Below are 27,183 nucleotides of genomic sequence, written 5' to 3' on the forward strand. Positions count from 1 at the left end.
TGCCTGACCTCAGACTTGCATTTTATTTGCCATAGCCTGTGTTCCGTTTTATCAGCCTCACTGTGACTAGCTTTCCACTGCTTAAAGGAATTCTTTTTACTTTTTACAGCCTCCATTACTCTGTTTGTTAACCATGCAGGCTTTTTCCTATACCTTTTTGTGCCTTTCCTAACCTGCGGAATATATATTTTTTGAGCTTCTAGGATCGTAGTTTTAAATAGATCCCAAGCTTCCCCAATTGTTTTGACCCTTTCTACTTTTCCTTTCAGTTTCCTCCCCACGTGTCCCCTCATATCAGAGAAATTACCCCTTTTAAAGTTAAAAATGGTTGTGTGAGTCTTTTTGGCCAATTCTCTATTTGTACAAATGATGAACTCAACAACATTATGATCACTGTTCCCAAGCGGTGCAATCACTTTTACATCTCTCACCAGGTCTTGAGTGTTACTTAGGACCAAATCAAGGATCGCCTCTCCCCTGGTAGGTTCCATGACCATCTGCTCCATAGCACAGTCATTTAGAGTGTCTAGAAACTCAATCTCTTTCTCTCGACTAGAACACATATTGACCCAATCAATGTGTGGGTAGTTAAAATCACCTATTATTACACAGTGTTTTTGTCTAGTTGCTATCTTTAAGGCATTCATCATTTTATAATCCTCCTCTATCTTTTGATCTGGTGGGCGATAACAAACTCCCAGTGTTAAGTTTCCTTTTGGCCCCCCTATTTCAACCCATAGAATTTCCAGAAGCAAATCCAATTCTCTTAGCCTCAGTCTTTCTGGACTTTATATCCTCTCTGACATACAGAGCCATCCTACCTACAACCCTTCCCCCTCTATCCTTCCGATATAATATATAACCGGGAATCACCATATCCCACTGATTTTCCTCATCCCACCAAGTTTCTGAAATACCCACAATGTCTATTTTCCCCTCCAACACCAAGCACTACAACTCCCCGATTTTACCTCGGATACTTCTAGCATTTGTATAGAAACAGCTATAATTTCCCATACAAGTTAAACCTGCAACCTTCCTCTTGCTATCTCGAGACCTTGTCAGGCAGTCCATGTCACTAGCCATGGTCTCAGTGGACAATTTCAATCCACCTCCCTGTAGAAAAGCAACAGGTACCCCCTCATCTCTCTGAGATGAGCCAACCCGAACCAGAGACTTTTCATCTCCTGTCGGCTTTCCCCCAATATTCAGTTTAAAAACTGCTCTGTCACCTTTTTGATTTTAAGTGCCAGAGGCCTGGTTCCTTCTCGGGACAAGTGGAGACTATCTCGTCTGTACAGCTCCCTCTTGTTCCAAAAAGCATCCCAATGCCTAACAAACCTGAACCCTTACCCCCCTACACCGACTCATCCACGCATTGAGACTCCTGATCTGTGCCTGTCTCTCCAGCCCTGCGCGTAGAACAGGTAGCACTTCTGAGAAAGCTATCTTGGAGGTCCTGGACCTATGTTTCCTGCCCAGCAGCCTAAATTTCTTCTCCAGGACCTCACGACTGCATTTTCCCACATCATTCGTGCCGACATGCACCACGACCACTGGGTCCTCCCCAGCACTATCTACCAGCCTATCTAAAACATGTGTATGTTTATGAGAAGTCAGGGCCAAGCTATATTGCACCCATTTTAACATTCAACTTGCAGCAGCAGCATGAAACATAATTTTAAAAGCCTCCAGAGGATCAATACCACTCAGGACAACAGTGTGGGCAGGGTAGGGTCTCTGGTCTCCCCACTGCATCATTTTCCTGAGCCAATTATTTGCCCCATTTTTCAGGCATATGTGCAGTATTCTGGGACCTGACTGGTTAAAAAACATACTGTGTAGTTTAGCCCTCAACCTTAATGTTATTAGTTTCAGTGATTCCAAAGAAATAAGCCTGAGGTTGCAGCTGACCTTGGTAATTCTAGGGAAAGCAAACATGAGAAATAGACATAGAACCTGCAGAAAATGTTCTGAGGTGAGGCCTAGGGTTGTACCCTGAGGAAAATGGCATTTTTTAAAATCCAGATTTCAGGGATCACATAAGTATTGGTGTGGAGGGAAGGCAGCATGGTATAGCCCGATCTCATCAGATCATGGACAATGACAAGGGTTGGTACTTGGGAGGGAGATTACAAAGGAAGACTCTGCAGAGGAGGGCTATGGAAAACTCATTCTACTTCTCACTTGCCTTGAAAGCCTTTTGCTGGGGTCGCCATGTTGGCTGCGATTTGATGGCATTTTACACATATATAAGTATCAGTATTCCAGATAAATCAGATCTCCAATAGTGGTGCAGTATTTGGATTCATTTTTTTCTGGAATTCCAAAATTATTTGGGTCCATTATGGGGAATCATTCCAGGGGTCTGTAATGGCTGCCTGAAAAACAGCAGAATCATAGGCTGATGTGGCAAGTGTAACACGTCCAATGTCATACCAGAGAATCCAAGACAAACCAACTAAACAAGCAAGGGAAGGATGCTATTACTAACATAACAGAATGAATGTTAAACCGAAGAATCTCAGCAGAACCAACCTGGCAAGCTCTCCCTAACATTAGATTCCCATGTGCCTGTGAGAGCTGCCTCCTTCTCCTTTCCCTCCTGCTGCCCAGAAAACCTGCAAAACAAAACAAACAAACAAACAAACAAAAAACTCTAAATAAAACCCAAAGTCTAGAGCTTTAAAATGCTGGCCGAATATTCCTGGATATTTCTGAATATTTCTAGGGATATTTGGGATTGGAATTCTGGCATTGCCAAGATTCCCAAATATAAGGTATTTTTGAGGTATCTATTGGACCGGGTATATCTGAGTACATATCCCTAGATATGTACTCAGTACATATCCCTAGATCTATGCTACCCTTAGTGTCTTCAGGAATGTGGGATAAAAATACTACATAAATAATATTTATGTCATAATGTTGTTACAGCAATATTAAGAATGACAAGGTCAGCATCTAGTATATGTTAATGAATGAAGCCTTTTTTAAAAAAAAAAACAAGAAACACGTGAGATTGTCAACTATAACTGAACACTACTACTTCACACTGCTGATGAAACTCACAAAATCAAACTCATAACCTGGAAAAAAACCCTTTCATATAAAAAGAAGCATACCTGGAAGAAGCCTAAGCTAGAACTTTTCTACCTGACATATATATTATGATTTATACAGGGCACAGACTTTGGGAGAAGATCAAGATCTGTGTTCAGTAGTACCTTAAAGACCAACTAGATTTCCAGGTTATAAGCTTTCTAAAGTCAAAGCTCCTACCATGAGGGAAGATCTCACTGTATAAGTTTTCTAAATGCAACTCATCTTGTTGAAACATACCTACCACATATGCTGTGCAATTCATCTGTTAACATGAGCACACCTGTAATTAACATCCCAGAGGAGTACATTGTTAGTGTGCTAATTTAACAAATAAACCAGTGCATATGGTAGTCACATTTAAATGCATTTTAGTGCATTATACTGAAAGCTTGTGCCAGTAAAGAAATTAATGATGGTATCCAGTCTATGTAAATTAGGTCTAATTTGTGATATGGGAATTTTGTTTTGTATACATTTATGAGATGGATCAAATGGTAAAAATGCTTCATCTGCTACTATTGGGTCAACTTTGGGACTTGGAAAAGCTACCTTTTTTCCTTAGGAGGATACAGGTATGTGAATCTCCATTTAACTATGACATGGATTTTTAAAAATATTTGCATACTGTATGGTTTTGCTAGTATGATGTAATTGTTGGAGTGTCTGTTGGGACATGTGTTATATTTGCTTTTATATATGTTTGTGGTTGCTGACACACATGCATGCACTTGGACTGTGGTTATGAATCTCTATGTGTTGGAGAAAGCTGCTTGCATTGAATGCTGTGACTGCATCACCTGAAAGGCTTCCCGCCTGCTGTTTATGCAAATGGAGCTTTGCACTCACACAGCTCAGCCTGCAGAAGAAGGCTGCACCACCATTTATAGCCAGCACAAAACAACAACTTGCATGTTTGTAACCACCATTGATGAACTTTTGATCAACATGTAACCCTGCCATCTGGTTTGGATCAGAAAGGACAGTTTCCTGTTGAGGACTACTTTATGGCCTGGGACCGAGCTAGATCCATCTACACTTCAAGGGTTACCTTGGTATCCAACTTCACACCTTGAACAGATGCCTTCCTTGAGTTAAGGGTTTAGATTTCAACATTGCCCACTCCCTCTAGGTGAGACACGTCATTCCATATAGCCAATAGTATAGAGTCCTGGGATGGACTATCCAGGTAGGTGGGACCTGGAGGATGGCACAGACGCCACCCCTAGGGACCCCCTATAAAAAGTGGTGTTCAATAGTCTGAACCCCGCTAGCCATCTTCTTCCCTTAGCTATTAACTTACAGCCTTGCTACTCTTGTAATCCTTTGTTTTCATACTTGACCTCGTGGACTGCAGCCAAGAGGTCCACACGTGTTTGGCTGGTTCCAACTGTGTGCATTAGATACTTATAGTTATCTTGCTTTATTCCATTTATTCTTCGTTGGGAAGATCAAGCCTCTGATCAGATAAGTATTTTGCTATTCCCCTTCCCCCATTCATTTAGTGTAAAAGTAACTATTTGCTATTTCTGTAAATGCTGAAGATCTTGTGTGGTTGTGTGTGAGAATCTGTTTTTTGTATGTATGCGAATTAGACGTTAGGAAATAAAAGGAACCAATTGCTTTCAACATACTAGCCTCGTCTCCATTCATAACTGGACATTCCTCAAGGGGCAATATGACTCCTGTATATATTGGCCAGCACTACTAAAATTATAGTCTATAAGGCCTCTGCTGTAGATAAAGCAGTTCGGCTAACAGTCAGATCAGGATTTGGGAAACTCAAGCTCAGATCCTTACTTTGCCATGGAAGCTTGCTTGCGCCAGTCCTGTACTCTCAGCCTAACCTAATTCACAAGGTTGTGAACATAAAATTGAGGAGAGAGGAATGATGTAAGCCACTTTGGGTTGCCAACAACAAAGTAGATGCATTCAGGAACTTTTATTGCAGAGCTATAAATGCAGTAACATAAGCACTGTTAAGAATGGCGGCGGCCCCATGGGCATAATAGGATATAGGGTATTTGTATGCCCCCCCCCCCCCCATGGCACTGGCCAATTAGGCACCCTCCCGCGCATGGGATAAAGCTTGGAGACCGTTAGGTAGCTAAAGCTGAGAACCAACACTCTCCCACGGCATCTAGAAGAAACCCAGACAATACAACTCCCTCCTGCACATCTGTATAGATAAGCATTTCGGCGCAAAGCAGAACAAGCACAGAAAGGAATGCATTAGCAATTAACCAGACACAGACTGAGCTCCCCAACCCCCATGGCAGTGTAGTTGACAAGATTTTCTATTCCTTGGCTCAATCATCAAACAAAAGTGAGACTGCAACCAAGAAATCAGAAGGAGACTGAGGCTGATTTCACACTAGAGCTGCCTCGATGTTGCGCCACTGTTTGCCCTGATACTATTGGTCAATTTCACACCTGAAGCCGTGGGGCTGCATTTTGACTCACGGCTTCACCCGATTTCACCCGCAGTTTCATGATCCTGTTTTTTGAGGATCACGAAACTGCGGAGGAAATCGGGCAAAGCCGCACGTGCAGCCCCGTGGCTTCGGGTGTGAAATTGACCAATAGTATCGGGGCAAACGGCGGCGCAACATCGAGGCAGCTCTAGTGAGAAATCAGCCTGAGACCGGGAAGAGCAACCATGAAGGAGCTGGAAAAGATCCTGAAGTGTAAGGATGCGTTGATGGTGAGAATGATCAAGATAATTCATACTACGGTATTCCCCATTACTATATATGAGTGTGAAAGTTGGACAATGAAGACAGCTGTTAAGAAAGTTGAATCTTCTGAAATGTGGTGTTGGGGGAGAGTTTTATGGATATCATGGACTGCAAAAGAGGCAAATAAGTGTGCTCTAGATCAAATCAAGCCTGAATTCTCCCTAGAAGTAAAAATGATAAGACTGAGACTATTGTACTTTGGTCATATTATGAGAAGACAAGAGTCACTGGAAGTGACAATAATGCAAGTCAAAGTTGAAGGCAGCAGGAAAAGAGGAAGGCCCAACATGAGATCGATTGACTCAATCAAAGAAGCCACAGCCCTCAGTTTGTAAGACCTGAGCAAAGCTGTTAATGATACCACATTTCGGAGATGATCAGTTTATAGGGTTACCATATGTCAGAACCATCTCGATAGCACTTGACATGTGTATGCAGACACTATTTAAAGGTGATTTTAATTATGTTTAATTGTTTGCCATCCTCAGGTGCAAGCAGTAAATGCCTGCAGTACTCCATCTGACCGAACAGCTTCAGCTGTTCGAGTCCCACCGCGGCCAGGGTGAGCTCTCGGCCCTTGTCCCAGCTCCCGCCCACCCAGCGGTTTGAAAGCCTTAAGCAACTAGATAAATTGGGTACCTACTCATTAGGAGTGGGGGGGCACCCTTCTCCCCCTTGGCTGAAGTTCCATGACGGCGGCAGCGGTGGCAAACTGAAAGAAAAAAAAGATGGCGGCGGTGGCAGCGAGGCAGCAAGCAAAAGCGATCGGCCCCGGAGGACAGCGCGGCGGTGACATGAGGTGAAAGGCTGGCTGACTGAAGGGAGCCGAGACGCGGCAAGATCGTACGTTGCCAAAAAAACCCCAGCAGGGGTCGCTGCTGAAAAAAGAACAGAAGACCTGCGCCTGCATCTAGCAAAAGACCTGAAAGACCTGCGTCAGTAAAAAACATCGCCAGCACCGTGCAAGAACTGCCGTGGAAAAAAGCTAAAAAGAAAAAAGAAGACCCTGCCGAAAATAGGGGGTGCCTGGGTAAGGAATTCATCTCCCCTGTCTATGTGCCCGTAGGTTAGAAAAACTGTACAAATTATGTAAAATGCCCCGAGTCTACAGAAAGGGGCGGTATAGAAATCCAATGTGTAATGTAATGTAATGTAATGTATTTCTGGGAAGTGGTTTTTTCTCCGGCATCGTTTTCTGCCCTCTCTCCGTCATAATATCAACAAGAAGTAAGTTTTCCAAAAAAGGATAAAAGTTCAACTATTTTAATCGGCATACAGTTTCTGACTTTGTTAAAATTTTCTTCCATTTAGATTAGTTTAAAGCATGTTATTGTTGATTTAAAACTGCTTTTCAGGTTTTACTGGGGGGGGAGTCTTGAGTTCCCCCTCGACCCAAGCTTTGTTTGTTTTTGTTGCAGTCGAGTCCAACTCTTTGTGACCCCATGGACCAGCTGACGCCAGGCCTTCTGGTCTTTCGCCATCCTCTGAAGTTTGTTCAGCGTCATGTTCATTGCATCTATGATACTGTCTAACCATCTCATCCTTTGCCGTCCCTGTCTTCTTTGACCTTCAATCTTTCGCAGCATCAGGGTCTTCTCCAGTGAGTGCTCCCTTCTCATTTGGTGGCCAAAGTATTTGAGCTTCAGTTTCATTATCTGGCCTTCCAGGGAACAGTATTTGAGCTTCAGTTTCATTATCTGGCCTTCCAGGGAACAGTATTTGAGCTTCAGTTTCATTATCTGGCCTTCCAGGGAGCAGTCAGGGTTGATTTCTTTTAGGATTGACTGATTTGATCTTCTTGCCGTCCAAGAGACTCTCAAGAGTCTTCTCCAGCACCATAGTTCAAAAGAATCTATTCTTCGGCGCTCGGCCTTCCTTATAGTCCAACTCTCGCAGCCATACATGACTACTGGGAATACCATTGCTTTGACCATGTGGACTTTTGTTGGCAGGGTGATGTCTCTACTTTTTATCATGCTGTTTAGGTTCGCCATTGCCATTGTAGGCACTTCTAATTTCTACCCAGGTTCATACTCATTTTGTAACACTTGAATGTTGCTTAACTCACGGTTTGGAGCCTTGGGGTCTTTTAGAAGCATTTTTTAAAAAATTTCGATCGTGCCTGCTTGCTCTGGCACTCGTCTCTGATCGCCATATTGGCTCTGTGGCAACAAGACCTTGCAGGGGAAAGTTGAGCCTCAATTCCTTGGCTGTTGCCTTGGAAGAGGCTCTCCTCAGCTCCCCAGGCTGGGGGTCTCCTATGAAGACCCCAGGAGGGTCCAGGACAGTCTCGGACCCTTCCCATCAGCTGGGTCTCAGCGTGTCTCCATCAGAGCTAGATGGGATGCGACCGAGCAGCGAAACGCTGAAACCAGAAGCCCAGGAAAATTGTTTGTAGAGTGGGACTAAAATCTGGGGGGAAAGTAACCCCCCCTTTGTGAGTTTTGTGCAGGCTGGTGCAAGAAAAGCCAAACAGAAAAAGGGTAGTGGAGCAGATAAGCAGCTTGATTTTATTTTTCAGGTGCAGGAATACCAAGAGTGCTGTTACTGGGACATTCGATCATATTCTGGGCCAGCAGATAGGCCACCGGCAGTGGAATTGGGATGCATCTGGGATTATACCCCCCATTAGTTTGCTATGGCATAGTAGAAGAGAATTGTTGTGGAACCAGCTCCTGCCTTCTCTCCACCAGGTTTTGAGAGAGGGCAGTAGTCCTAAAATCCTGGTGTTTCGCTTGGGTGAGAATGACATAGTGCAAGCCCAGTGATTCATGCTTAGGCACAGAATAATTAGGGATTTGAATAGGGTAAGGAAGTTAATACCAGGAATCATGATTGTTTGGTCTAAGCTTTTGCAATGGCTGGTTTGGAGGGGAACAATTGAGCTCCTGAGAATTGAAAAGGCAAGGCACAGGGTGGACTTGGCTGTGCAGAAAGCTGTTTTGGCCAGTGGTGCAGTTTACATCCCACATCAGACAATCAGATTGAATATGCCTCATCTATTTAGGGATGATGGAGTCTGTCTCTCTACAGAGGGATGTGATTTGTATTTAGTTGATCTACATCAGGGCGTGTGCGAAGTTATAATCCACAGGTGGGGTAAGGGGTGTTAAGCAAGGCTAACCCCCTTGTTTGGAGGGGATAGGGTGGGTTGCTCATTTAGGTAAGGATAAATGATGAGCACTCTGAGCCATCAGGCATGATAGAGGGCATGTCCTGAACAGACCATCACTGGCTTGAAAACCCAGCTTGAACTGTGCTCTTGTTGGGACAGTTTACCAGGAATACAAAACGCAATTATTCATGCAACTATGGCTCAGCATGTTCCATAGAAATGTTCATGGTAACTTCCTAAATTGTGATGTCACCTCGTAAACAATAGTTTAGATAACTGGTTTGGTAAAGGTAAAGGTAAAGGTTCCCTTGCTCGAAAGCCAGTCGAGTCCGACTCTAGGGTTGTGGTGCTCATCTCTGTTTCAAAGCCGAAGAGCCAGCGCTGTCCGAAGATGTTTCCGTGGTCATGTGGCCGGTATGACTAAACACCGAGGTGCACGGAACACCCTCTTTTAGAATAGATCCTTAACACATCTATTATAAAGATAACAATAATTAAGTTATAAATATTATAAACATGTTTATATTCTGTATTCATACTGTTAAGTTCCGGATTCATTACTTAATCTCCTTGGATTTATTAAATTTCACACTAGAGAAATGTCACTCTCCTTGGTGTCCCCCTTTTCCCATTATTTTTAATTCAATACTACACTCAGAGACCAGATCCTGAACAGTATAACCTGTTAGTTTCACATTATAATAGTCTCTCTAATTCCTTCTGGGAAAGAATCTGCTTTCAAAGATTGTTAATTTTCATGTGTGTAGGTTGAAATTTTTGTTTATGAAATTTCAAGCCCCTGCTATCTTCAGAGGCACCAGCATTCTTGTATGTTGTTTGCAGTATGAGGTCTAGAGCTGATCTACACGTGCAGCAGAAGGAAGTGATAATGAGGTGGCAGAGTGCTGCAGTGGTACAACAGACCATACAATTTCAAGCTATAGTTGAGGGATATATATTTCCTCACATTAAAAATTACATGTTAATAGAAAGCTAGCACAGCATAGGCTGTGACAGGGTTCCCCACAAATGGATGCCATGGTGGTCACAGACATTTCCTCAAGTGCCTCAGGAAAATAGCCAGGGCCATTGTGAAGGCAGAACAAGTAACTGGCTGCCCAAATACAAATAAAGGAGATTTCCATGGGGCTCTTCCCCACTGTTCACTGGCAAGGGATCCAGGATCCTGTAGATAGGAAACCTGGATCAGCTGTGAGGTGAGGGGGCGAAGGAAAAGCAGAGCACGCCTTTCACCCCTTGTCTCTCTGTATGTTTTATCCTTCCTTTCCCCCACTGGACATCTTCACTGTGTATTATCCCTCCTTGGGAGGCTTCTCCTCCTCCTCCTCCTCTCTTTGTTCCTCACCTCCCCCTTCTTCTTGTATGTGTGTTTGGTTCACCTCCAGTGGCTGCCTTTTGTACAGGTTCCTGCCACCTTGCTTCAAAATTCTAAAGGTGCCCACAGGCTCTAGAGACTCCTGGGTTATAATCTTTCATATGCACACACACACATTGTGACTTTTCCACCTACACATGGATGTGATGCAGCCCATTCTACCACTGTACAGCTCATTGTACTTAAAACCTCAGTCTCCCATCCTGAGATGCACAGCTAGAGACAGAGCCACATGTTTCCTGGTAGCTTGTTCAATAGTCGATATTCTTCTTCCCTTGGGTAATTTCACTTCAAGAGCAAATGGAATTATCTAATTATATTTTCTTTCTTTCTTTCTTTCTTTCTTTCTTTCTTTCTTTCTTTCTTTCTTTCTTTCTTTCTTTCTTTCTCTTTCTTTCTTTCTTTCTTTCTTTCGTAAAACTTGTCTTACAAAGACAAAATCTTTTCTCTTCCTCAATACAGTTGAAGGGAGATCTTGAAAAATCTCTGTACTTCTGTCCCCTGTACCTTAAGCAGAGATTCTCTCTGTTTATTCAATATAAAATTTCTTGTTTTCTTGTGTAAATGTAACCAAAATATCTTGGAGTACTCTATTTTTAGTTGCAAATCTCGAGTTGACTCTGTATATTTGATTGATGTCTGGGAAATCTCTTCAATCTTAAAATGATCTTGTAGCAGTGTACACAGGCTCTCTTCAAGAGTTGTTTTACCAAAATCTTCTGCGATGGATCTAAATCGTAGATTATGCTTTCAATTCTGGGTCTCCAAAATTTCAATCCTTTGGTTTGCTAGCTCCAACTGTTGGTCTAGGGCTCCTTGATGCAATGCCAAATCTATGTGTTGAGCTTTAACTTTGTCAATCTCTTGTGAAATGTGTTGAACTTTCTTTTGAGCCTCTGCTAATCCTACTGAAAATTCTTGTTTTAGAGTTGAAGTATTCTTTTTAATTTTATCATAAATGCTTTCTTCTGCTTTTTTGATGCACTTGAGTTCGATCTTCAGACTGTTTAAACTGAGCCATAATGGCTTGTGATTGTGCTGCCAGAGTATCTTGAATTGTTTCCAAAAAATCTACACTGGCTTCCAGTTTGCTTCCAGGCTCAATTTAAGGTGCCAATATTGACCTTTAAGGCTCTGTACAGCCTGGGACCATCATACCTTAAGGGCCACTATCTCTCATATGAACCTACCTGCTCACTGTGGTCATCCTTGGAGGCCCTGCTTCCATTGTCCCCACCATCTGAACCTGGATGGGTGGAAACCTGAGAAAGGGCCTTCTACATGTTGGCACCAAAACTTCAGAACTCCCTCCCCAGGAAGATTGATCAATCTCCATCAGTGTCTTTTGCCAGCAGATGAAGACTTTTTTGTTTCATTGGCATACTCCCTAATATCAGCTATTAGCCCTCCTTCAAGTATTGTGTTTTTAAATTCTTTAATGATTTTAACTGTATTTTAAATTGTTTAAATAGTTTTTAAAATGTTCACTGCCTTGTGGACCCTGATTGGATGTACAGGAAGCATTAAAAAGTTTTAAATAAACAAACAACAGATAGCATTCCAGTCCTCCTGCTTTTCATACTCTGCTTTCTATCATTATATTCATCTTCTGTATACAAGTTTGAAGGCAATTCTATTCCTATAAGGACATAAAAAGGCAAATAAATGAAATAGGTACTGCTTGCATTACATCAAGTTTTCAAAGGAAACTTCCTTCTGTTTCAAACATCCATGCACAGTTAAGATTCACATTACTATACCCTCAGATGCATCTTTAGCACTGATATACACACTTAAGAAGTAAAATGCTTTAAATTGCAACAAACCCTTTATCAAACAATAGGATTCTTGAATGAAACACAAAAAGAACAAGGAAGAGTTTGGAGCAGCATCTGAAGATTTGTGAAATGAAATTGATTTCCATTCCAATCAGGTCTTTTACTCTTCTTGAAAATGTCAAGGTGTCGGCCTTGGCCATTACCAGCTTGTGATTTATAGTTGAGACAAAGCAATAATACTCAGGTGACTGTCTGGAACTCCACTGCAGTGTCTGAAAAGTCTACAGATGGCAGCCATCTCTTTTCTTAACCAACTGGTATTGCTTATCTAAGATCAGGGTTCTTTGTTTTCATCCCTTATAAGAAGATGATGAAATACAGGCCTTGGTATTTACTTAAGAATAGGAAAAAGAACCAAGAACTAAGAAAGGAAATGGTCCAACACTTCAGACAGACAGATTAAAAACACCCTTTATGACAAACTGTATCCCATTCTCAGTTCTTTGAAAACATACATTATAAGACAAAACTGAGTGGTTTCGAATTGCAGAAGCAACCAGCCTAAAGGCAACACAGTTCAAGAATATTGGTTATTCATTCTACACTAATACTCAGATGCTCAGGCAGAAAAACAATGATTTCAACCTCTTTGCAGGAACTGAATTCAATGGTATTGAATTGGAGTATAGTCTACATACTTTAACTCAACGGGGTTACAGGTCAAGCTGAATGAATGATATTAGCATTTATAGCCCATTTGAATTAAGCCTAACACATTTATTATCAGAATATGGTGCAAGTGTTAAGACAAAATGTCAATAATTTCTGCACAGCTATGGAATTCACTGGAAAAGCTTATGCAAATCATTCTGTTTTGGCCTAATCTACCAAGGTTGTTGTAGACACAACCTATGTACACTACCCTGAATTCCCAGGAAAATAGTGGGACACAAGCAATACAAAAAGTTGTAAAGATAAGTAGTAACAATAACAATGGCTTGATTTGGTAATGTGTTGTGGTGAGATAAGGAGCCAGGGCGGCTCAGAGGTTAAGACGCTGAACTGCAGACTTGAAGGTCGGTAGTTCAGCAGTTCGAGACCCTAGTGCCGTGTGATGGAGTGAGCTCCCGTCTGTGGCCCCAGCTCCTGCCAACCTAGCAGTTCGAAAGCAAGAAATTGCAAGTAGATAAATAGGTACCACTTTGGTGGGAAGGTAACGGTGTTCTGTGTGCCTTGGCATTTAGTCATGCCGGCCACATGACCACGGAGAAGTCTTTGGACAGCGCTGGCTCTTCAGCTTGGAAATGGAGATGAACACCACCCCCTAGTATCGGAATCGACTGGCTTTCGAGCAAGGAAAACCTTTACTGTGGAGAGATAGCAGCTCTGAAGATCAAGCACATGGTTGTCAGCCCTTGTCTGATGAGACAACACTCGCCCCCAGCATTCCAGCCCCTCCTCCTGCCACTGTCTCCTCCTCTCACCCATTCACAGTGCAGCTCTGAGAAAAGTGATGTCTGTCAGATGCTGTAATTCCTCTGCCAGACTGTAGCACACATTTTCTTAGTTTGGCACCATGCAACGGCCACCATGGTAGCCTTTGTGGACCTCAGCACTTCTTGGGACTGCTAACACTAGTGGCAGTACCACAAGAGATACTGGGATGGGTATGAGGTAGATTTTATTTTTACTTATTTAATTTATACCCCCTTTGCTTCCCAAAAGAAACCCAAAGTGTCTATATCATTCTACCTTTCTCTGTTTTATCCTCACAACAACACTGTGAGGTAGGTTATACTGAAAGTGTGTGACTACCCCAAGGTCACTCAGCAAGCTTCTGTAGCAGAATAGAATTGGCCCACCCAGCCTTTAATCAGGTTTAGAATCAATTGGGTGGAATTAATCTCATTGAGTGCTGCAGGGTTCTATTCTGTCACCCATGCTCTTTAATAATATATATATTCTTTAGCAAATATTATTCTAGAAGATTGTCCAACATGACTCTCAACTCTATATTTCATTTTCCAAGCCTCTAGATGTGTCTGTCTTGATTCTGAACTGGTGCTTTGAGGCTGTGGTCAGGTGGTGAAGGCAGAACAAACTGAAACTGAATCCAGACAAGACAGAGGTAATGCTGGTCAGGAAGGCTGATAATTCTAGAGGGGCTGAATCCACTTGTCCTAGATCAGAGATGTCAAATCTACATCCTGCAAGCTGGAACTAGCCCGCCCAAGCCTTTAATCTGGCCTGGGAGTGGGCTCTCTCCTCTCACCCATCCCCTGCCCATCCTTGCTTTTCTGAGCTTGAGGTGCCTCAGAATATAAAAAGTAGAGGGTGGGGCTTCCTCTGAGAGCAGGAAGCAGGGGGTGGGGCTGCCAAACTTCACAGCCACTGCTTGCGACCTCCGTAGTCCTCCTCAGAGGTAGGAGCTGGGGGGGGGGGTGTGCTTCTTTTTGCAAAATTCTTGTGCAAAATCCAACTATTCACCCACCTTTCCAATTTAAACAGAAGGGCACCGGGGGGGGGGGGTTGGGACCAGCCAGGGTTAAGAGTTCTGCAAACTCAAGGGACTCCAGTTTTGCAGAAAAATATTAGTTTTAACACACACACTCCTAATGTGGATCTCCAATGGAATAATAGCAGAACAAGTGCTGAAAAGGACACCCAAAATTATTATCTCTAACCACCCTGTAAAAACAAACCAACCCTGAGACCCTGGAGAGCCACTGCCACTCTGAGTAGACCTGGAAGGGGTGGGGGGAGAAGCTTGCAATGCTCAGCCATTTCTTCCCCTGGGTCCTAGGCTCAGACCATTTATATTTGGGGAGGGGGGAGGTTTGGTACTAACCAATCAATCAAATTTATTACACCAAGAGCCAGTAAAACAGTACAGTTCTTGTTAGCCGAATTGCTCCAAAATGGAAAAAAAATGGTACAGTTTATTAATTTCGGGAACAACCGTCTATGTTTACGGAGGATGGCACTGATTTCCGAGGCTCCCAATGAGAGACTGAGGCAGACTTCCTTAATAAAAATGATATTTTACTGACACACTTCACACACAAACAATACACAATCACACACAAATATTCAGATTCTAGGAAATAAAGAGAGATTTTTACACGTTTGCTTTAGCAGGATATTCTTTGGTTTGACAATATTTACCTGGTCCGAAGAGATGAAGCTTGCCAAATGGAAAAATAAGGGAGTACTAGAAAAATGGGGATTATACTAGGAAAATGGAGTGTGCAGACTGACCAGCAGAAAGCACAAGGTAGGCCTTAGCTGCAGACTAAGAGCCTGGGGTAGGATGGGTAGCAGATAGCTACAAGGATAAGAGTCAGAGAGTATAGAGGTCGTTGAGGGGGTGTAGAGAGAGAGGGCACATGGCCGGCTGTCCCCTTTTATAAGGTGGGCTTGGGAGGCTGGGCCAGGCTGGCCACATGTCCTAGTCACATGTCCCTTGGGGGTGGCTTCAGCTGGTCACATGTTCTAGTCACATGACTTGGCCCACCTCCTCTGGGGTGTCACATGGGGAGGGCTTGCTGGACTCCTCCCTTGACACAGCCCCTCTCTGATTAGTTTATGCAGTGGAAGTGAGGGGCTTAGCTTGGACAATGATTGATGCAATTAAGCTGGTAGCCCAAAGACACCTGATTAGCATGATGATTGAGTCAGCAGCTAGCATTGATTGTCCTCTTTTGTCTTGAGGCCGCAGAACTGGTTCTCCAGGTGGGTAGGTGGGCTGCCGAGCTAATTCCTTTGTTAAGGAAAAACTTAATCCTTTGATGAAGTTGTTGGGGGGGAGAACATGCCAGGTGAAGGTGAAGTAAGTTCTTTGTTTGAACAGCCAAAGCAAATAGCTGCTGGCCTGGCTCTTTGTGTGTGTACAGGAACATCTCTGAAATGGAGTGACTTGGGATCCATGTTCTCAGGCTCTTGCTGGTACATATCTGGCATCTCAGTCTGGTCACCAATCATCATAGTCCCTTGGCACACATTAGACACAGTTCATAGTCAATAGAGAGCAGAAAGCTCCTTGCTGGCTAACATTCTGATATCAGAGTAATAACATAGTAATAATATAAAAACATTAACAACATTAACAAGACATTAAAAATATTAAGAATAGTAAAATAAAATAAGTATAAGAGAATCATACAGTTTTTTCAGTTAAAATAAGTTTACGTTTCTTAATAGCTAAGAATCAAAATTTCACCACAACGTAAGTCACTGAACCAGGGGTCTTGTTGTAGAAAAAGAGCTGCCGGAGCTCATTAGCATAACTCATTAGCATAACTTATTTGCATATGCCACGCCCCCTGACATCACCGGAAGTGACAGAAGGCCACACCCCCTGACATCACCGGAAGTGTGTCAGAAGGCCCGGCTACTTACCCTCCTGCTTCATCCTCATTCCCAAACGGAATGAGGATCGAAGCAGAGGGCGGGGTAAAGAAGGGGGCGGGGCTTCACCACGTGACCGCCCCGCCCCCTAGAGGTTCTCTTCCGGAGCTCCGTACCTGAGAGCTCCCCCCCCGACTAGAGCCCTGCACTGAGCTCTGAGTGTCTTCTAGGAGGAATTTGCGTAGGACATCTGGCCTAAAATCAAGATAAGACTGCAGAGAGTTAAATCTAGACAGAAGGGGTAGTACTAACCACAGTTAAAATATAGAGTTCAACAAACCCAAGGAACTTCAGTTTTGCAGAGAAATATTAGTTTTAACACACACACACTCCTAATGTGGGGCTTCAATGGAATAGATCCTATAATATCTAACTGTGTTTGTGTCCTTTATAAAGTTTATATCTCTGCTACTTGGCATTGCATTTTATGACACACATGGCCTGGCCTGACAGAATCCAATTTATGTCAAATCTGGCTGTCATAACAAATGAGTTCGACACCCCTATCCTAGATGGAGTGATTAAGGCTTTTTCAGAACAGGTTAAGAACTTGTGGTGCTCATGGAACCTCCTTGCTGTTTGAAAAGCAGGTTGGGATGATGGCCAGGAACATTTTCTGTCAGTTGAATCTGAATCATCCACCCTCTCATTACCTGGGCACAACTGATCTGGCCACACTGAACTATGCCTCTGTAACCTCATGGTTGGATGCTCCATGTGGGGCTGCCCTTGATGACAAACTGGAAATTACAACTGGTCCAGTATGAGGCAGCCTGACTGCTGTAAGGGGCTGGCAGCCCAAAACATCCGTTGTTCATTTTGAAACAGCTACACTGTCTGCCCGTCTGTTTCTGAGTGCAATTCAAGGTGCTGGCGGAAAGCCCTTCTCAACCTGGGATCCACATATTTAAGGGACTGTCTTTTTCCATATGTACCTGTGAGCCAGCTATGGTAAATGGGGCAGTCATCTGATGGCTATCCCACCACTTAGGGTGGCCCGTCCAGCATCAATGAAAGCCTGGGCCTTTCGCTCCATGGCTGTGGCTTTGTGGAATGGGCTCCCTGAAGTAATGAGGGGGTCTACTCCCTGGAGGTCTTCAGGAGGTGCTGCAAGCAATGTTCCCTCTAAGCTGTGTAGTCTTGTGAGCAAAAATTCTACTTTGTGAGCTACTGGCATTAAAGTTGTGAGCAAGCAATTTGGCTTCTGCATAAATTAGTTTGTTCTGGAGCCATCCTTCCTGAGCTAAGAGAAAAATGTGTGAGCTGGAAGCTAAAAAACTGTGAGCTAGCTCACACTAACTCAGCTTAGAGGGAACAGTGGCTGCAAGCCCTGCCTTTTTGGCAGGACTTTTGAGAGGGTTTGAATGGCAGGCATCTTTTAAGGGGGGGGAAGGGATTGCTATTTTATCTTTGGATTTAGCTGAAATGTTTTAACTTTTATTGTAAGCTGCCTTGAACCAAGATGAAAGACGGGATATAGATGTTTTAATAAATAAATAAGTGTAGATAGAACTGCAGCATCTACTACTACCTCATCTGTCATAAGCCTATATGGCAGTTCCATATTTTTATAATACTGTAAAATTTCATCATTAAACAACTTAAGATGGTTTGTGTTGTTGAAACTATATGGTAGATAAGGACAGACTTAGGAATTTTAATTGTGCACAAGATAAATCAAACTTATTCTTCTCTGTTCATAAAAGGTCTTTTGAAACAGAAATACGTTTCGACATTTTTGTCTTTTAAAAAGCCAGACAATTGTCCAAAATAATGAAATTGTTTCTGCACATACGATGCTTCCTTAAGTCAAGTCAGAGTCTTGGTCCATCTAGCCTGTAACTCTCTACTTTGACCTGCAATGGCTAAGATTTCAGATTGAGAAAGGCCTTTCTGAATATCTGTTGACGGGCTTTAATTAGACTACAGCCCTGTTCAGAAAACTGACTGGTTGGCCATATGCATGTTGGTCATTGCCAGCTTTCCTGGCTCTTACTTTTCAAGCAAAAACAAGAGGAGTTAAAGACGGAAGGATCTTCTGCAGCGCTTTCTCATTTGAGCCTCCATGGTGCTTTGAATAAAGCTGAGGCGAAAGAGGCCTCTTGTGAAAGTCTTCATATGGACATATATAAGAGGTTTAATTTCCTGAAGCAACTGCTTTGTCTAGGCAGGTAGAGGGATGGGTAAATACTTAGCAAGGCTAAGATATATGAGAAAGTAATAGAGTTTCCTCAGCTGCTGTACCAAGATGTGTTTGCACCACATTCCATTACCACAACCTTGCCTAGAAAGAGTGACAGTAACATTTATCACTCTGCTCAGTTTTTAGACTTTCGTTCAACAAGTGTCTCTTCCTCCAGAAAAATAGATCCTTGAATTGAAGAAAGGTTCCTTAGGCTAGAAAAAGGCTTTATAGGTTGCTGAGCTAGTATCCTCTATACTTCCTCTATAGCTGTCCTTAGTCCTTTTCATACAGTTTATCCACCACAACTGAAGAGCGTGGGATTTTGTACAGCACAATTTTAAAAAAAAATTGCCTGAAGAAATACAAATACTCAATCAAATTAAAGGAAATGTGATAGTGTTTCCCCTTTGACTACTAATTCTGTATTCAACTGGTAAATGTATTCAGCTTCTGAAGTTAATTTAATATATTGTATTATAGCTCAGTGGCTACGAGAACAGATTGTTACCATTTGCAAATCAAATCAAAAGGTAGCCAGGTTTTCAGAAATCCATTTAGTTAAGATAGGTTCTGTCAAGCCCGCACCACTTTCAGCTGATACAATATTTTCCCAAGTAATGTTTTATGTTCTCCCTTCCTGTTCCCAGAATCTTCCATAGGAAGAAATAAGGATCTACCTCTTTTCCCTCCAAAGGCTAAACTGTGGAATGGGTCCTGTTCTTCCTGATTTGTATTTAACAAAATGACTCCTCATTGAAGCATGGCATTTCTCACACATCTTGCTCCATAATAACTGGATTCTACTACAGGGTTTTTCAGGTATCAAAGGTTAGCTCACTAAAAACCCACAAGTAAGAGGAAAGAAACACACTGGAACCATATGAGTAGCTATCTTAGTCTGTCTGTAGCAGTAGAAAAGGGGGCCATGGTGGCTCAGAGGTTAAGACGCTGAGTGGCAGACCGGAGGGTCTTTGTTTGGCAGTTCGAGACTGTAGTGCTGCATAATGGAGTGAGCTCTTTTCTCTGGCCCCAGCTCCTGCCAGCCTAGCAGTTCAAAAGCAAGAAATTGCAAGTCGATAAATAGGTACCACTTCAGTGGGAAACAGTGCTCCCTCTAAGCTGTGGAGTCTGGTGAGCAAAAATTCTACTTTGGCCCCGGTCACACGGGCCAGATAACATGGGGCGTGGCTGTTTGCCCCGGGGCAAAATAAAGTGCATTAGCTCAATCACACGGTCTCCCAAGTATTCACACTGTGGCAGGAAGCTCGTGATCACACGGTGATGCTGGAGCTGGCAAAGAAGCCGCGCGGCAAGCGTTTCATGTTTGTGTGCATGCGTAGTTCCATGGAGCAGCACTGCTTCTAGTTTAGTGTTTGTGCACATGCGCTTAGGGAAACCATCTGGTTTGTGATGGGACTCGGACGGGCGCCGTAAGCCATGGGATACTAACGCTCCCGCGATCAGACGCCCACCCCTGCCATGCATTTTCAGGATACTACTGCACTTTCTGAGGTTTTTTTTTACTGCGCGTCTTCGGTGGGATGCCACAGGTTGGCTATGGGTGTGCTACGCTTCCCAGATGTTGCAGTGTGATCGTGCACTGAAAATACGCCTACCATTCGTGCCTTTAGCATGGCAAATCCTCCATGTGAATGGGGCCTTTGTGGGCTATTGGCATTAAAGTTGTCAGCAAGCTATTTGACTGCTGCATAAATTCGTTTGTTCTAGAGCCATCCTTCCTGAGCAAAGACAAAAATGTGTGAGTCAGAGGCTAAAAAACTGTGAGCTAGCTCACACGAACTCAGCTTAGAGGGAACACTGGTGGGAAGGTAACAGTGTTCTATGTGCCTCGGCGTTTAGTCATCCTGGCCACATGACCATAGAAACATCTTTGGACAGCGCTGGCTCTTTGGCTTGGAAACAGAGATGAGCACTACCCCCTAGAGTCAGATTCAACTGGCTTTCAAGCAAGGGAAACCTTTACCTTTACCAGTAGAAAAGAGCAAGAGTCCATTAGCATTTAAAGACGATTCTGTGAGTCACTGCTCACTTATCTGAAGAAGTGAGCAGTGACTCAGGAAAGCTCATATTCTGCAACAAAATTTGTTAGTCTTTAAAATACTACTGAACTCTTGCACTCTTCTTCTGAAGCAATAGAAAGCAACAAATGTATGTCAGTCAATTCATTCATTTTTATTGCTCATAGACCCATGTCATAAGCAAATAGACAGGGTATAGTACAAAATACAACATATATATATATATACAGTACATTAAATGTATGTTAGTATGATTGGCACTAGGCAAATTGTGATGCCAATATGGATAATTAAGAACAGTTAATTTTTTAAAAATATTTTTTTATTATTTTCAATATATTCTTAAATACAACCATAGCAAGATTAAAACACAAAATTGACAACAATGAACATAAGTTTTGTGTTTCATATGAACATACAGCTTTTGTTTGTTTTCATATATGTAATTCACCAAATAAGCTACTTAGAACAATACAACATAATGCTGTAACTCACTGTAACACTTCTTGTGTGCAACATATGAACTTTTGATTGGCTTTGACTCTTTAATTCACTATTGCCTTTAACAGACTAGAGAAGATCTTAGCGAGAAAAGAAGAAAAGCAAAAAAGCAAAAAACAAAACAAAAACTGAACCTAACTTCAAATCCATTTATGATATTGGGACCACTCGGAGGAGAGGAATTGTTGCTGCGACAAATAGTCTAGTACCGGGAACCATTTATCTGTAAACACATCTTTCATAGGATGTTGTGTTAAGCTATTCAGTTTGTTTGTTACTGCATCCATCAAGTAGTGATTCCATAGTTTTTTATACCACACCTCTAAACTTGGGGCTTTATGATCCTTCCAGTGGGATGCGATCGCTGTTCTCGCAGCGTCCAACACAAGGGTGTAGACTTTCCAATTTCTCGGGGGGGGGGGCTGGGGCTGGGCCAGAGGCATTGCTGTGCTAGGAGCAAGGGTGGCCCCCGGGGGAGGCTGAGCACCTTACTGAAAATTTCGGCGGGGGCTAAAGCCCCGCCGCCCCCACGAAGATTACGCCTATGGAACATGATTTCAATTGTGGCTTTGTGTGGTCTGGATTTCAGTGTAGTAGGCCATATATTTAAGAATATAGTTTCTGGAGAAAAAGGGACCTGAAGAAGAACAGTTAAATGAAGAAAACTGATCAGGAAGGCACTGTCTTTACAGAGGTACATGTGAAGGTCCACCACCTTGAATGGAGGACTATTTTTCAGGCCAGAATCTTCCGATGCTAGCTCTAAAAAAAGGTGTATATTTCACTCCAAACTGCATTGCTACCAATATACAATAACTTGTCATTAAGCCCTGGATATTTTCCAGTTGACACATACGTCTCAGATTGCTGCCAGATTTTGCAGCCCCATTTCAGCTTGAAAACTGTTGTTCTGTTTTTACTTCTGTCTTGTGCAAATTGAATCCGTAAGTCTATTTTCGTTCCATTTTCTGTTTCCTAGCCCAAATTTCTCCTACTGTTGTATAGTTTTAATGTAAAATTTTATATCAGTGATGAAGGAATTACATATAACACATCAGAGTGGATCCACCTAGGCTGATATTTTAAACTAAATTATATATCATACGATCATACCCAATGCAGCATGCCTTTACTTGCTGAACAAGGCATGAGTCTATATGGCATAGCCCTGGTTCATTGATGGTTCTTCCTTAAACAGAAGTTAGATGTGAAAGCATTTTAATTTCATAATTTGATTTCTTCAAACCAAAACTTTACCCAAAGCGACTTCCAGTTTCTGGCTGAGTGTGATTAGGCATTTCTAGGCTGTGCTTCATCTTAGAGAAGTATTGTTTTAGCTGATTTTAATTGATTTTATGTTTATCTTAAACTAGGAATAAGGCTCGTTGTGGAAATAAATACAACGAGCTCTAGAAACAGGTTCTAGGGTGGGTGCCCTGGCATTGGGTACTCAGTGTCAATTTGCTGTGGTGACCTCAGCAGGGTATAATGACACAGAGCTTACTGTTTTCTTCAGAGGAACTGATCTCTACCATCTGAAGAGCAGTTGTAATTCTGAGTGATCTCCAGCCCTCCCCTGGAAATTGGCAACGATGGTTCAACAGGGGGAAACAGCTGGTTTGGAGGGTGAAGTTTATGGCATTGTACCTGTCTGAGGTCTCACCCCCTCCTCAAACCCCACCCTCTCCAGGCTCCACCCCTCAAATCTCCACAAATTGGCCAACCCGGAGGTGGATACTGTATCTCCTTCCCAGCCAACCATCAACCTACCTTTATTTTCCTCTCACTTTTCATCTTTCCATCTCCCCCCCACCTGCAGCCTCTACCTAGGAATAGTACAGTCTTTATCCACAGTGGGAATCAACCTCAACAGGGTATAATGACACCGAGTCCACCCTGCAAAGCAGCCGTTTTCTCCAGGGGAACTGATCTTTATAATCTGGAGAGCAGTTTTAATTCTGAGTGATCTCCATCCCTCACCTGGAGATTGGAAGCAATGGTTCCCTAGGAGGAAAAGTACAGTCTTTCTCCTCAGTGGAGACCAAAGCAGCTTACATCATTTTCCTCTCCCCCTTTTGATCTGCACAAGAACCCTGTGAGGTAAGTTAGGCTGAAAGTCTGTAACTAGTCCAAAATCACCCACTCAACTTCCACAGCAAGAACGTGGGTCTGGCGGACCCTGCTCTGAAATGCTAACTGCTACACCTAGGGTAGCCAATCTCCAGGTGGAGCCTGAAGATTGCCGGGTATCACAACTGAACTCCAGACAACAGATCTCTCTCTCCCCCTGGAGAAAATAACTACTTTGGAGGGTGAACTCTAGCTGAGGTCTTTCCTCTCCCCAAATGCTGGCTTCCATTGACTCCACCATAAAATCTCCAGGAATGTCCCAACCTGGAGCTGGCAACCCTAGTCAGGACTGGCCACAATGATTACCAGAAAATTATAAAAAGCAAGATTCCTATCTTATTATACACGTAGTGACAGCTGCAAGAATATTACATGCCAAATACTGGAGGAAAAATGAGGTACCCCCAAAAGAAGAAATTATTAATAAAATATTTGAAATGGCAGAGATGGACACACCAACTTTAATTTTGAGAGGACAAAATGAAAGAGACTTTGAGAATACATGGTCAAGATTTTATAAATGGATGGAAGAACACAACAAATAAAACATATGGACATACAACCAAAGCACAAGGAAATATGAACTATAACTTTATTTTTAGTTATGAACAAAGATTTAGTTCAAAATACAAGGTGAAAAAATAAAAAGAAAATAACTTGTTCATGTATGAAGTAACTTAACAGACAAAATAAGGTTGTAAATGGAACTCCCCCTTCTCTGTGTGTATGTTTGTTGTTGTTTTTTGTTTTGTCTTTTATAAAAATAAAAGTTGTTTTTAAAAAAGACTGGCCTCAATGAGTTCCCCACAAATGCCAAAGGAGGCTGGAAAGGGCCTCCTGCCTTTGCCTTTTTACTGGCAGAACCAAGCTCGGTTGCCTAGCAGCAGCCACTGAGGGAAAAGTAAGCCCCACAGAGCAGGAGAAGAGAATGGTTTGACAGCCGATGGCCCACCTCAGTAGCCAGTCTGCCGCAGAGGAGACAAGCAGAAGAATAAGTGTCTTTGTCAGGAGAGAGCCATTTTGGCTGTTTATTCTGTCAGGGAATAATGTCCAGACTGGCAGTGGGTGAACGAGAGGAATGGGCCCAGCACCCAGCCAAAGGCATGCAAGTACTCTTGAGTGCTGTGATGGAGCACACAGCACAGCCAATGGAAGAGTCAGAAAGTGCAACAGGGCAATTACATATATAGGATAGTTTACTTTTTATCATGTTTTAAAGTCTTCCCCCCTGGTAATGGGTGGAAGGAAAAGCTTTTATTTTTGTTCTGTTTTATAAGTGAGAAGCAAATGCTCTCTCCACAGTTTTATCTTATGTACTCCTAGCAGCTATACACATAGTGTGAAGGAGTTTCTTCCCCTTAACGGATTAAAGTTGCTGCTGCTGTTACCATTCATTTGCTGTGTCTAGTTAGGGCTCGGACTCCTAGATAATTTATTGTTTTCTGAAATCCCCTTCTGCTGTTTCATTTCATTTTTTTTCTTCTTCACTCTATTTATACACTGTTAGGTGAAAGATTTATTGGTTTCAAGTGGGGGATAGGGTGGGGTTGGGTGGCTGAGAGGATATCTCAGCTTTGTCTCTTGTTATTTATATTATGTTACATTACATATCTTTATAAATAGGGAGAACTGAGTAAGCTACTGATGTGTAGTGGGTTAGACGCGTAAAGAAAGCACGGAAACTGATGTAGTGATCAGCATGGCTTTACTGGTACACAACAAGACTAAAGACTAACGGCCGGCAGGCCAACTATATACACAGTCCAGGGGCTTCCCCTGGTCCCATTGGTGGGTTTGAATCTCCCGCCAAGGTCCCATTGGTTCCCCCCAGTGGAGGGACTAGAATCCTAGTCCCATTGTTGTGCCGGACTGAAGCTCAGGAGTGTGCGCTGACCTCCGGTGGCGGTCAGCGGACACAACATCCCTCCCCCCATAGTCCGGGCCCTCCCCTAAGTCACGTAGTCCTTTAAGTACGATGGGGACCGTCGTACTCTAGCTGACCGTCGAGGGGTGGCCCCTCGTGCTTCCGGAATTCCGACCTCAGGGCCGGGTTCTGACGAGGGAGCTGGTGCTCCTGCTTCCGCTGCCTCCGGAACGGGGTTTTCCTCGACCGAAGCTGGGGCCGTGGGGCCCTGTGCCGGGTGCTCCTCGGCTGGCAAGTCCTGTGCAGTCGCCTCGGGTGTGGTCTCTCTAGGTTCCGTCTGCTGTCTCGTCTCTTCCTCTGTCTGGGACTCCGGTAGCACTCGCTGTCTGAGCTGGTCGATGTGCCTTCTCCATATCTGCCCGCACTCCATGGATACCTCGTACATCACGGTACCCAGGGGCCGGAGTATGCGGCCCGCAATCCACTCCGGACCGCGGCCGAAGTTTCTGGCGAGAACCGGGTCCTCTGGGAAGAACCCCCTTGGTGCTTCCCTCTGCTCGACTGCGTTTCTTTGGTCGGGGGCCCGGTCGGGGTGCAGGCGGTCCAAAAGGATCGTTGGCTTTCGACCCATCAGTAGTTCTGCTGGGCACCTTCCGCTGACAGGGTTGGGAGTCGTGTGCTGGGTCAGGAGGAATCTGGCGATGCGGCATTCCCATTCCCCTTCCACCATCCGGCTCAAGGCCTCCTTTGCGGTCCGGACCATTCGCTCCGCTTGGCCGTTGGTTGCGGGGTGGAACGGCGCTGACCGGACATGTCGGATCAAGTTGCTGCTGAGGAACTGCTGGAATTCCTCGGACGTAAAAGCCGTCCCGTTGTCCGACACGATGGTGTCCGGCAGCCCGTGTGTGGCAAAGAGTCCTCGTAGGGCGCGGATGGTGGCTTTTGCGGACGTTGCAGCCACGGGGCTTATTTCCAGCCACTTTGAGTAGGAATCCACCGTGACCAGGAATAGCCGGCCCGGGAATGGCCCTGCGAAGTCTATATGGAGCCGGGACCACGGGGTACGGGTGGATTCCCACGCCTGCGCTGGTGCCCCCGGTGGGCTGGGTCTCACCGCCTGGCAGGGCTGACAACGCTTGACCCATGCTTCCACCTCTGCGTCGATGCCGGGCCACCAGACGTAGCTTCTTGCCAGCCCTTTCATCCGGACGATGCCCGGGTGAGCTTCATGCAGTGCCTGGAGGACCCTCTGGCGTAATGCGTGTGGGACCACGACCCTGTCTCCCCATAGCAGGCATCCCTTGTGTGCAGAAAGTTCGTCCCGCCGGGTAGCATACGCCGCGAACTCAGGGTCTGTCTTCTCAGGCCACCCCCTCACCACCCAGCCCAGAACCCGGGATACCACGGGGTCCCGAGCCGAGCGGCGGGCAATGTCCCGCGCTTGCAACGGGGCCTCCGGCAGGCCCTCCAGCTGAAGGACCCGGAAGGCTGGGGCCGGGTCCTCAACCACCTCAGGTAGTGGGAGGCGGCTAAGAGCGTCCGCGTGGCCCATGGCTTTCCCGGGGCGGTGCAGGAGCAGATAATTGTAGCCAGCGAGGAAAATAGTCCACCTTAGGACTCGCGGCGAGAGAACCTGCGGCGTCCGGCGGTCGGGCGCGAAGAGGCCGAGGAGCGGGCGATGGTCTGTGACAATGGTGAACGGCCTGCCGTATATGTAGTCGTGGAACTTCTTGACCCCGGCCACAATTGCGAGACCCTCCCGGTCGATCTGGGCGTAGTTCCGCTCCGCCGCAGAAAGGGTTCGAGAGTAATAAGCGACCGGGACCTCCCTGCCGTCGGCCAAACGGTGAGCCAACACAGCCCCGACCCCGTAAGGCGAGGCATCGCATGCCAAAACCACCGGTAATGTCTCATCAAAATGGGCCAGG

The 27,183-nt window shown here is 44.2% G+C and overlaps 1 protein-coding gene across 1 annotated transcript in view; it reads right to left on the minus strand.

Moving 5' to 3' along the window:
• LOC107113041 (uncharacterized protein K02A2.6-like) overlaps nucleotides 1–27,127 on the minus strand; it is an 80,024-nt gene extending 52,897 nt beyond the window's left edge. The window contains exon 1 of the mRNA XM_015414276.1: nucleotides 25,383–27,127. Within this exon, the coding sequence (XP_015269762.1) occupies nucleotides 25,383–26,807 (1,425 nt within the window). The 5' untranslated portion in view covers nucleotides 26,808–27,127. The remainder of the gene's footprint in view (nucleotides 1–25,382) is intronic.
• Between the last annotated feature and the right edge of the window lie 56 nt (nucleotides 27,128–27,183).

Source organism: Gekko japonicus, unplaced genomic scaffold (assembly GCF_001447785.1).
Source record: "Gekko japonicus isolate JY-2015 unplaced genomic scaffold, Gekko_japonicus_V1.1 scaffold72, whole genome shotgun sequence".
NCBI lineage: Eukaryota > Metazoa > Chordata > Lepidosauria > Squamata > Gekkonidae > Gekko > Gekko japonicus.